Consider the following 12,971-nt stretch of genomic DNA (forward strand, 5'->3'; position numbering starts at 1 on the left):
TGCCATGGAGAAGTTGCGAAGTTACTTCGCTACTCGCTCGAAGTGCTTGCCCGCTCTGATACCACAATATCACGACCTTAGCTAGAATTGCCTAAGTCGCGAGGCACCCTTGCGGTAAAGACGCGAACTTAGTTTGCGTTGCCTAAGTCGCGCTTCACCCTTGCGATATTGCTCCATAAAGATCAGCCCACTTGCAATCTTTCACAGGTCTCGAAGGACCTGTAAAAGAGAAAGTTGATTAGTTCGAAAGAACAAGCGACGGATAAGTCCCGATGTCTCGCGAAAAGAGGGGAAGATTTATAAGCAATTCAGCGAGCACCTTACGTGCACAAGAGAAAAGAGGGAGAGGGAAAAAACAAGGACTTTAGAGGGTTGAACGAATAGCTGCAAGTCCATAAACAGCTACTCATCGGGTGTCGGACATGACAACAAGTTCCCGTTAAGGGAACGTGCGAACTTGCGAAAGGTTGTTCAACGCCCGACACTATACCGAAGCCCCATCCAGCTCTGTGCCACCCGGGGCATTCAAAGGGGCTGAGATGGCTGACATTTTGGTGAGCAAAGATGGGCTACAGAAAACAGCCTGCGGCACACGAAAACGGAGCTGTTTTGGGTTGTTTTGGGGCTGTTTTGCTCGATTCGGTGAGCGGTCACTTTGTAGCGCTGCAACTTGTTCGAACTTACATTTTTACAAGCAAAATGACTCAAAACCAAGGCAAAACAGGCTGCCAAGTAGCTGTACATGTAGATAAGACTGACGAACGATTCATCGAACGGAGTTATTATGGGTACGCGACGACCATTCATGACAAATTGGGACTTACAGTGGTAATAAATAAATGTCCTCCCACATGGCGACATACAAAATATTGCTTCATTCGTTCACTTGTAATGCTAAAGGCAGTGATCATATTCAGTGTTGACCTGCTTTGTTTTGCCTCCACTGATTCCTATTGTCTGAATGTTATGTTAGCAATCAATCTCTAGGTTGTGTTTAGATCTCACCATATTGTGAGATGGTGGAGGCTTTGCATTTGTGTGCATTTTTATCTATCACTTAATCTAATAATTCCTTGTCCTTTTTGATAATGTTAATGAGATTAAAGACACATCATGATTTGACTATTGATAATGTTCGAAGAAAAACAAATTTTAAATTAATTTATAAGGATTAAAAGAGTGAATATCATTCATTTTGATTTAAATATTTTAGGATAGTAGTTTAAGGTCAATAAGACAGCTAGTTATAGAGGTGGGTTGATAATATTTCTCATATTAAAATTAATCCTTTATTAGGGCGTTATTTCTACCATGAACGGTGAACAGGAAGAAGGTGTGTATGTAAGTCTAATATCTTAGTGAAAAAGAGATTGTTCAGATCATAAAAACACCTTTATAGTCTTTCATTTTCTTTGAATGACATGCCATGAGCTGAGTGGTAAATGGGGTGGGTTTATTTATTAGTAGACTAAGAAGATAATTTTCTTTGGACTTCTTTTAAATCTCTAGTGAATGATATATTTTGCTGCTCCTTTTCTTTTCTGTAATTTTTGTGAAACATTTCAAGGGATGACTAAAATTCAAATTTCCTGCCTTCCAAGAACATGAAATAAATGAGCATTCATTTTTATTTCTTTCTTTTACATTCTAAATGCCACCAAAAAAAAAAAATCTTGGAATCTTTTCATCTTTCCTTTCAATCAAATAGATCCCTTATGGCAGATTTGCCTAACTTCACACACAAATTGAAAGATATCCTAAACTTAGTGGCCAAAAGAAAGAATATACCAAATCACTATTGTTGACACTTTCTTTTGATTGTCAAGTGGCACCTTTGTTCCTTGCCAAGTTCACTCAAATTGTTCATGTGCCTTCTTCCACACAAATTTTTTTTTAAGGGTGATTCTCCTTAAAAAATATCCTTATTTTAGATATTTTTTAAAATAATTATATTTATTTTAATTTTTTAAATCATACCCTATAATTTAAAAATATCCAAATTATCTCTCCTCTTTTATCATGTTTCCATCGTCGCCCTTGTTATCATCGACTGCTCGGTTCGATCTATTCTCACCTCCTCCGCTATCGTCCTATGTCTTACATTGCCTCCCATCTCCTCTGTCTTGTCGGAGTTGCCACCCGCAGCTCTCATGGAATGGCTATTGCCTTTTATCCTACCAAAGCTACCATATGTAGCTCTCGCATGAGGAATGAGAAGGCATGAAGGCTCCTGCTAGTACTCTGATTTACTGTCACCATCTATATCATCAAAGCTACCACCCCCATAGCTCTCGTGCAAGAAGGAGGTGACGATAATGGCTCTCACACCTCCTTCTTCCTCTTATAAGGGTTGCGGGTGATGATTTTGGTGGGGCAGATGGTGACAATAGTTCTCCCACCCCCTCCTTCCTCTTGTGAGGACTATGAGCAATGATTCTAACAAGGTAGAGGGGAGGGGAGGTGATATAAAGCACATGGGTGATGGTGGAGGCGACAAAGGATAATGATATATGGAAGAATAAGTGACAACAGGTTTGATGAGGTAGACAACTCCACAACGTTAACATCAATGAAATAGAACGAAGAAGGATAATTTGAATAGTTTTTAAATTAGGGATTATGATTTAGAAAAAATCAAAATGGGAAAAACTATTTGGGAAACGCCCAAAATAAAGATATTTTTAAAGGAAAATGGCCAAAAAATTTATCCCTTTTTTTTATCAGAGTTTACAAATACATTTTCATCCCTAAATCTGGTTAATAAATATAACATTATCGTTTGCTCACACAAAAACTGATAATACCTTTTATTTCTTCATATCCGTACAATTAATCAACCCGAGCACCATCGACATGTGCATTAGTTATATTTATAAGATAATATAAAAATCATTACTTATACAAAATAATGAGTGAATTCGAAAAAGAAAAAACTCTTTGTCCTAAAAAGCACCCCTATTTTGGTTCTTTTTCTGTCTTTTTTATCTTTTCTTGGTTTTACCCACAGATTTAGTTCATCAAACGGCTCCATGCTTTTCAGTAAAATAATTTTATTTTTTGGAAAATAAGCTTATGAAATAGAATTAAAATTATAATATAATATATTTAAAATAATTTACCATACATATCAAAATATTTCAGTTATTTATATTTTTAAATATTCCAGAATAATTTTATAACTTTTAAAGGTATTCAAATTTAGTTTTAATATCTATACATTTCAATATTATTCAGTAAATAAAGACCCGGATATAGAATTTTATGCCTTCCAGAATATTTTTTCCTAATTTTCATAACTTTTAACATTATTTATTTTTTATTATTAATTTGGTTCATTTCAATTTATAGAACCGGAAGAAGAGAAAAACCTTAAAAAAAAATAAAAAAATTATTTAAAAAATTAAAATATATAAAATTTTTGATTAATTATATATTATATTTGTAATTAGTTATCTTTAACATTTCGATTCTTATACTTTCAAAAATTATATTTGGATTCTTATATTTATTTACTAAAGTGAAACTTTAATATTCTTATAAAAAATTAAAAAGATAATTTTATATGATTAAAAATTAAGAGAAAAAAATTTATTGAAGTAATACAGTTAAATGTTTTACTTTCATAAGTATAGGAACTTAATATAACTTGTAAAAGCATAAAGATTGAGATATTAAAGATAGTTAATTATAATATTAATATATAATTAGTCCAAGCTTTTCTATAGGAATTCGCCTTTAAATAATTGATGTCAAGAATTCGCCTTTAAATTAATATGTGAATTTCATATTATTTTTGAGAAAAATTAATCGGCTGCCATCTAATTGATCTCAACGATGCATCGCCAATTGATTTGACATTGCCGTGCCCACAAATCAATCTAAAAGCGCGTCCCTCCCATTCTTCATTTTGTTGGTAACTCTTAGCTCGAGCTTTGGTTTATCTGCGAGGAGGGAAGGGAAGGAGGCGACGAAGACGAAGATAATGTCTTCTCTCCAGTTCTTCTCTCCCACCTCCCAAAGCCCTAATATCAAACCCAATCACCTCCTCTCGTCCTCCTCCTCGTCCAAGAACTCCGTAACCAGAGCCACCAACTTCTCCACCTCCTTTTCTTGCTCCACCTCTCAATTACCCACCGAGAACCCCAACCCCAATCCCTCCAGATGCATCTGCTCCTCCAAAAATCTCACCTTTAGTTCCGCCCGCTGCATTTCCCCGCCGAAAAGCTCCAACTTTTGGGTTTCCCGGCCGAGGCAGCGCCGGAGTCAGGTCGGATGTGGGAGAGGAGTGGAAGCGCGGGACGGCGAGGTCGACTCTCCGCCGCTGTCTGACTGGAAGAGTGGTGGCGGTGGAAATGGCGACGGAGGAGGTGGGAATGGAGGAGAGGAGGGGGATGAGAAGGAGAAAAAGAAGGGCCTTTTACCGGAATGGGTGAGTATTACCAAGGAGGATGCGAAGACTATCTTGGGGGCGTTGGCGATTTCCTTGGCCTTCCGAACGTTCATAGCCGAGCCGCGGTTCATTCCTTCTCTTTCGATGTACCCAACGTTTGATATCGGTGACCGCGTTGTCGCCGAGAAGGTACCCTCCTTTGCTTTTAATCTGATGATCTTTATCCAATTAGTAGTCAAAGTTCAATTTTTATCATCAGTTCTGTTGAAGTTCTTAGAAGGGGGAACGAAATTTGGATTTTATTGTGTTATTCTTACGGGAACTGATTTGATTGTTGGCTTGGTTGCTAAAGTATTGAAGAAAAAAATATCGGATTCAAGTTCTTGATGCTGTTGCTGCATACAAAATGATTACCCCAAGCTGCGTGCATGATTTGGGGTTAGGACCCCAAACTAAGATCGCGTTGAGTTGGTTGGAAGGTTGGTTTTTGCCACTCCTAACCTGTACCATCCCTGTTGGTGTCATAAACAGCCGGAAAAAAATTTAGTGCAACGAGGCACTTGGGCTTGTTTAACCCCAAGAACTTGAGTTTGGAAAAATTTTATTGTGCATGATCATGGAATTTTCTTGCCCTAAAATGACTCAAAATTGGCATGCTTTGTAATATACATATTACTTGTAAGCTGTAAAGCATACATGTTAAACTCTGGAAATTGTCTCGTCTGTAGAAAATCTAGTACAAACTAATGGCTAGTAAATGCTAAAGCTTAACCCATCGGAGGGATAACTTCAGCTCTTAGTGATTTTTTATGTTGGTTTCCCCTTTCATCTTTCTATAAAAAGTCACATTGGTGTAACTCAGTCATATTTTTGCCCATTAATTTTCTGCTTTCTCGGATAATGTTTTCATCAATTCAAAATTATGAATGCTTACCAGGTGAAGATGTGATTTGTGCACCTAAAATTGCTGCATCTAATTGTATTTCTTCTTTCATTAGGTTTCGTATTACTTCAGAAAACCATGTGTAAATGACATAGTCATCTTCAAAAGCCCACCAGTTTTGCAGGTAACTAAAGTACCTTCAAAGACCAAGATTCATTGTATGCAAATTTTCTACAATCCTCTCCGCTTTCTGGAATGATACGTGCAGGAAGTGGGATATACCGATGATGATGTATTTATCAAAAGAGTTGTTGCCAAGGAGGGTGATGTTGTAGAAGTGAGTAACTTAATTATGCTTTGCTCGATTGACAAAACTTTTACAGTGATAATTGTATTGTAATATTATTCTAATTCTTTTGTGTTTGGATAAGAAGAAGTAGTGTGACTATCTATATTATGTTATGATGTTGTATGGATGTTCACTTCATTTCTTATTGTTGTAATGGGTTGAGAATGAGATATTGATATGATCTCCTAGACATGACATATTTACTTTATAAAATCTTATAAGTGAAATGGCATCCCATTCTGGAGTTCTTACCAGGAATCAGACGCCACATATTTCAAATGTAGAAGTCCTAATAATGGTTACATGATCTTTATATGTTCTACGATGATAAGGTAAACCACTTAAGTGCCTGCATATTTGGATACCAACTTACCATGAATTCTAAAGTTTCCAAATTGTATCTTTTCACTTGGAAGATTTTATTTAGTTTAATTTGGTGGGTTGTCACCTGCCTTTAGTTCATTGGTTCAGGTTATTCCTATCTTAACTTTGATTATTCTGAACTGAGAATAGTGCTACCAGGCAAGGTTGATCCAGCTCATTGAGGTAACTTGGTTAACTAACAAAGAAACATAGGTTGTAGCAGATTAGTATGGAGAAATTAGTCCAGCTTTGAATGCTTTTGTGCATTATAAGAATTATAGGTATCTGCAACACAACATTTTGGATTATGTTATGTGTGCGCGATGATGTATGCACTTGCATTGGTCCATGGCACATGAAGTCTAGGGCTAGTTGGTTCACAAGACAAAGTTTGTAGATAAATGATTTAAACTCTTATGTTGTATTTGCTTGTTGAGTGCTTCATTGTTTTTAGTTCTTCTTGAGTGGATTTAGAGTAGGGATTTATTATTCAGATTGTTTTTGTATTACTTGATTTGCAGCTATAAATGTGAACCATCTCCAATTGTGATAAACTGGATCATGGATTTCCACAGTACAGGACACAAATACCATGAACCTGGGATGTTGACCTGATCAGATTTTAAGGGGGGTATAGCTACAGTGTAAATAAGAATGTCTTGCAGATTATATATGCTAATGGAAACCTTGTTTGTCAATTGAAAGCTAAGTGCCAATAAGGAGTGATCTTGCCAAGGTTAATTCTTGGGTAACTAGAGAATTTGAATTTAAGTATCTGGTAGCTGCATCCAAATGACCAAATCAAGAAAGTAGCTCTGAAATACTGAATGTGTTTGTACTCGGCCTTGTTCTGATGTCTGTTCTCCCTGCCTCACTTAACTGTGTGGAACATGTAGAGTTATTAAAAAAAGAAATGCCTATATCCTCTTTGTTGACAAATGTTGGAGATACTCTAAGTATTAATAAACAGCTACCTACTGCAAATAGGCCATCATGTTTTGAACATTATCTATATATCCATGTCTGAATTAAAGAATAATGAAAAAGCTGCTTGTGATAAAGATTTGAGTAGCAATTCGCTGTATTAACTGGAACAATACTGCTGCTTAGATTTATACCCATTTATGTTACTTCCTGTATGTGATTTTTCCTTTTAATTCGATAAATGAGTGAAGACAAATCGTCAGCATTCCAATTGTTAGCTTTTGGTAGCACGTAATTTTTATTTGTGCAGAAAGAATTGCTGATGATTTTCACTCGCTTTGCAGGTTCACAATGGCAAATTAGTAGTAAATGGCATAGTGAAAGACGAAGATTTCATTCTTGAGTCACCGTCTTATGAGATGAGCCCAATTGTAAGGATTTCATCATTTCATTTTTAGCTTTTGGTAATTAATGAGAGAAATATGTGGTAAAATATATCTTCAAGATTGCAAAGAAATACTCCAGCATGATTTTTTTTTTTTTAACTGCAAAATTATCCTTGTAGTCTACTGTCCAACAAAAATTGAAAAGCAGACATGCTATGAGCATTAGCAGACTTTATCAAGGAATAATTATATCACCGCTCTTGTTGAACTTGGGGACATTCTTTATTGTGGTTTCAAAGAAAAAAACTTGTACATTCAGTGAAAGTTGTTCTGCTTGCTTCACATGTTTGCTTTTGCATTTTTTGGTAATAGCAAGATTTCTGCCTGTCAGGTAAGCATGATATTTTGTTTAATAATGCGTTTCCAACTGTTTTTTCAGCATAATTTCTTCAAAATAGAAATGTGCTTCTTTAACATCCATTGTGTCATTCTGCCGCAGCAAGTGCCTGAAAACACTGTATTTGTCATGGGCGACAATCGCAATAACAGTTATGATTCGCACATATGGTAATCTTTTTTCATTAACAGATTAGCCATTAATTTAGCCCTTCAATTTAATATCAGAATATTTCAATCTGGGATACCTTCTGTCTGACAAGCTATCCTTCAGGGGTCCACTTCCTGCAAAGAACATACTTGGCAGATCAGTGTTCCGATACTGGCCACCAACTAGAATTGGCAGCACAGTACTCGGTGAAGGTGGGGAAGATATGAAACCAAAGAACAGCTTAGTTTCAAAATGACAAGCAAGATGTAGGATCCTATTCCTGGAGCCTTGAATGGGAGATGTAACCACCTCAATTCTGATTCCATCAGCTTTCAAATGCTCATTCGTTTAATCAATAACATGGGGAAAATTGGTTTGCAAACCAATTTTCCCTTTACATTCTGCAAGCTTCAAAGATCCACTTCCTTATGAGATTGTTCATGCATCAACTTAATATCAGTTGTCAAGTGACTCATCAGAACTAAGGTACATGCATTTGGTTAAGAAATCACATGCAGCAGGAAAAAAGATTACTATTATCTTTTCCATGAGAAATTGCTCTGTTTCGAATTCCAGTTATCGGCAAGATTGGTGCATCAGCAGTCGAAATTATAGCACTATTATAATTTCTCTCTGATCAACCATAGGCATCTAAATTATGTAAATTATTACATTTTTTTGTCATGCATCAAAAGCATGATTAGGGCTTTGTTAGCAAGCTTATAATTCATTTCCCTTTTTTATCTTCTGGAGATAAAATACATAAGTAGATACAGGTTTGTGAACAACCTCTGGATCAGAGAATCAATAAATCAAGCACTAGTAAGAAGGGAAGGGTGGTAGTAGCTGTAAGCAAATTAAACAATTGATAGGGGCAAAATTGTCCTTTCATAATTTGACACATGTACACCAGCTCAAATGATAACATGGACATCAACACAACCCAAAAGATGAAATTTGCCACATCGGATAGGCCATGTCAGCGATTGTCATATCACGTGTAGCGAAAACCATTATACAAGAATGATTATGCCATGTCATCGATCATCATGCCACCTTAGCAATGAGGTGATTGTGTTATGTCATTGATCATCCTATCTGTAGTCGAAATTGTCACGATCGGGTCATGTCATGGGTCATCTCCGTTTCTACTATCTTGACTACTAGAGTTTCATGATCACTTATTTCGATTTTATTAAATTTAAAATTGAAACCAAATCGTTTTGATTTCAATTTGATTGATAAAAAAAATAAATTACTCTACAAAGATTCAAACATAAGTTATTATGCTATAAGTTTAAAGTACTAACAGCTACACCACAGAACCTATTTATATTTTATTTATATTTATATTTTGTATTTAGTTAATTTAAAACCATCGATTTTAATTTTAATTTATATTTTAAATCATAATTGAACTTTCGTTTCTATATCAAATCATCCAATTATGTTTCGTTTTGACTTAGAACCGATTTAATTTTAATTCAAACTAAGTCGAGATAATCCCTATTTAATGGTCACGGTAATCGACCACCTCAATGACTATTATATCATTTTAATCATCAAAATCATCACCTTGTATCACATCATCGACCACCTCGGTGGTTGTTATAATCAACTCAACCATTCTAACAACAAGCAGTTGGAAATTAACGATTATAAATAATCGATCGTATTTTCTTTCCTCATCTATTTAAACCCGTGGAAGGACTTGGTCGAGTTAGGAGCACCTATTATTAGTCTACCATAGGACCCTCTGTAGTGTAAAACATGGAGTAAATCACGAGGTATTTATATATTCAACAAACATGCCAAAACGTGAAGTAAATTAAGAAAAAAAATACTGGAAAATAGGGATATAGGTGGTACTAACTTAGCTTTAGATGATATGACCATCGAAACACTAATTTGGCATTGCTCGGACCATTTGCTAGGTGGTAGCACATTGCATGGGTGGTAAAATCAATTAGGCTTTGCAATGCCACCGACCAATAAACTGCCAAACCCATCCAATACTGCCCATAGACGCGATAGGACCCTAGCAGAGTTGGGTCCTATTTAATCAAGAATCAGCTAATAAAATCTTAAGATTATAATAAACTCTACGAAGCAGTCTCTATCCTATAAAGAAGTGTGATTATGATTTATATTTGAGTATTTAGGCTTCCTAGCCGCCACCGTCGCCTTTTACTAGGCTGATTGGTTAGGGTTGATGACAAAAGTGATAACTTACTTAGGAAACAGCCCCTAGAGCTAGGGTTTGGAGCCCTATATAAGCATGTAGCTTCCATCTCTTTCATAATAAGATCTATCTACAATTACAGTCATTTGACCGACTTCTAAGAGGGTGGAACACCTATAGCGTTCTAAGGAGTGATCTCCCTCAAAGATCAATCTACATAAAATTCCTCTAGGGTTCTATCATCTAGTATCATAGCAACGATCTTGCTGCTTTTGCTGTCATCCCTGCCACCCACCTCCAGCCAAGCAATTGTCATAATTGCTCTTAACGTCGTCATCTTCACCGTCATCTTCTGCCGTAGATTTATTCAATCTACTGTCGTCACCTCCAATTGCATTAGAGATATGGTATTCTCCTATTACCAATACCTTTTGCTGCTGTAATTTTTCATTCAAAATACTAAGAAGAAATATTTTTATCTATCCCGTGCTGCGAACTCCTTTCGTCATAAAAGTTATCATCTTTGCGAACGAAAGATTGCTGTAGAAAATTTCAACAATATATTATTGCCTTGAACCGATCTATTTGCTATCTTTTTTAAATGAAATTTCTTATACGCTTTATAGATCATCTTGGCTTCTATCTAAGATTGATCTAACGTGGAATTCATCTCTAAAAACATTCTTATGTTACTGTAAATTTTCATTGCAAACCATTGAAATTTTTCGACGAGAATTCTACTATTGCAACTTGCACCAATTTTCTTGCTGTTATACTATCGAAAATTTCTTAATTAAATTGGTCATCATTGTTGTTATATAAATTAAGATTTTGATATCAAATTTTCTCCTCAAATCTCTTGGTTTTTGCTAGAAATTTCATCGAGAAATTACTATTCCTTCAATGACAATTCTGCTCTTACAAGACAATACCTATCTGCAGCAACTTCTACCGATTTCTATCAAACCTTTGCTGCAATGTATCACAGATCTAAAACTTTTTTTTCCTAACCCTCATCAACTACCATCATAGCCCTAAAACTCCATCAAATCACACCCTCAAACTTACCCAAAATAGCCACAAAACAAGCCTAAAACTGCAACCTACATCCACTAATCTACCAACCTTTTTTACCACCACTTCTCTCAACCAATACATGCCTTTAACCTGACAATAAAAGAGAGATCTTAATATTACAGGTTTGGAAGCATATACTATGGCATCTGAGGAGGTAATCAATGCTAAATTCGAAGCATTCGAGACGCGAATGTAGGATAAGATTCGGACTCTCTTTACGAACTTAATTTAGGCCGACCACCAAGCCCGAAGAAATCACATTAAGGAGATAGCTCTGACCAATCACACCAGGCTCGAAGAGATGACTTCTAAGAGAGGAGAGGCTCTATAACTGATCTCTACTATCCATGCATGAGGGTGGACTTCCCTAGATGGGAAGGAGACCCGATTGGCTGAATCTCGTGCGCGAAACGATATTTTCGGTACCACAAAACCACTAACACATCTATGGTGGAAATTATAGCTATGCATCTTGAAGAGGATGTCATACAATAGTTTGACTGGTTTGAACATACTCATGAAGTCCTCTCATAGCGACAATTCAAAAAAGGACTACTGATCCGCTTCGGACCAACTGATTACAAGAACATTGACAGACAACTAGCAAAGATCCGACAAACCTCCATCATTCAGTAGTACCAAACTAGGTTGAAAGGTTATCTAATAAAACTTATGATTGGTCTAAAAAATAGCTACTGGGGACCTTCATTGAGAGCTTGAAGCCAGAGATCCGGGGAGACGTTAAAGTATGACAACCGTACACACTTATAGCAGCCATCTCTTTCGCACGACTTCAAGAGGAGCGATTGAACCATGAAGCCCGAAGGACTAGGGTCGCTTCCCCACCAGCAATACCGAAGCTCTTAGCCCCCCTTACTATCAACTGAGCTCCTGCACTAAAAAGGTTGACAAGATAAGAGCTTCGAGGGTGATTTTCGAAGGGGTTATTTTGGGTGAGCATCGCTGTAAAAAAAGGAGACTTCTTGTGATTGATGCTAGTCATAGGTGCCTAGCAAGCCAATCACGTGAGTGATGGCACGTGTGACTTAATACGAAATTTTTTTGCTTATTATATATTGGCATTTATCACTTTATATTGATTATTATATATATGCATGTATATATTGCGATGCCTTGGGATCTGTGCAATGAAAATCAAATCGTGATGAGATCACGATAATGAGACTGATTTACCTTTAAATATAGATCCTAAATAATCCCAGTCATAGGTTACTCGAAAAGGACATCGAGATAACCGGACAGACTGGTGTGTTATATACCCGTCCATGTGATGGATGCAGCTGGTCTCATAGCTGCTTGTGTGGGGACACTAGGGATATAGTACAGGTACTCATTGGAGAATAAGTTTGTTGATTGATCCGCTTACGGAATACTGGATGGTTGATGATGCATTATTGTTAGACAATGATTTCGTAGTCCTAGTAGGTATCTGGTCCTTAGACTTGAGACACCAAGGATGTCCTGTATGAGTGCTCCATTCTTTGATATCGAACTTATAGGTTTGGATGTTCCAGATATAGTATAACTGGTCATTGGGAGTGGCAGTCGAACTTACGAGGACTATTTTGTGTCGATAGAGGATTATCCACTCTCTAAGTGTCATGAGAGGAATATTCCATATGTTCTTACTCAGATAAATCCCTAGCCATGGTCATTTGGATTGAGAGAGAAAGAGTTCTCCGGGAGAATCCGATTAGAGCGAGACTCGAGTAGAAACTATATGGGTTTGACAGCACCATACCCGGTATACAGTCTTTAGGATATTAGATGGATAAGGGACTATAGGTACATGATAACTTAGGACAGACAAGTCCAATAGATTGGATTCTCCTGTATCGTTTGGGGACTG

At 36.6% G+C, this 12,971-nt stretch overlaps 1 protein-coding gene across 1 annotated transcript; it reads left to right on the forward strand.

Moving 5' to 3' along the window:
• The first annotated feature begins 3,891 nt into the window (after window positions 1-3,891).
• On the forward strand, window positions 3,892-8,381 carry LOC135626200 (chloroplast processing peptidase-like). Its single transcript, XM_065131343.1, has 6 exons — window positions 3,892-4,579; window positions 5,389-5,457; window positions 5,542-5,610; window positions 7,254-7,340; window positions 7,795-7,862; window positions 7,966-8,381. The coding sequence occupies exons 1-6, from the start codon at window positions 3,983-3,985 to the stop codon at window positions 8,096-8,098; spliced, it is 1,023 nt and encodes a 340-aa protein (XP_064987415.1). The 5' UTR covers window positions 3,892-3,982; the 3' UTR covers window positions 8,099-8,381.
• Window positions 8,382-12,971: the final 4,590 nt, after the last annotated feature.

This window comes from Musa acuminata, chromosome BXJ2-11, assembly GCF_036884655.1.
Source record: "Musa acuminata AAA Group cultivar baxijiao chromosome BXJ2-11, Cavendish_Baxijiao_AAA, whole genome shotgun sequence".
In the NCBI taxonomy this organism is placed as follows: Eukaryota; Viridiplantae; Streptophyta; class Magnoliopsida; order Zingiberales; family Musaceae; genus Musa; species Musa acuminata.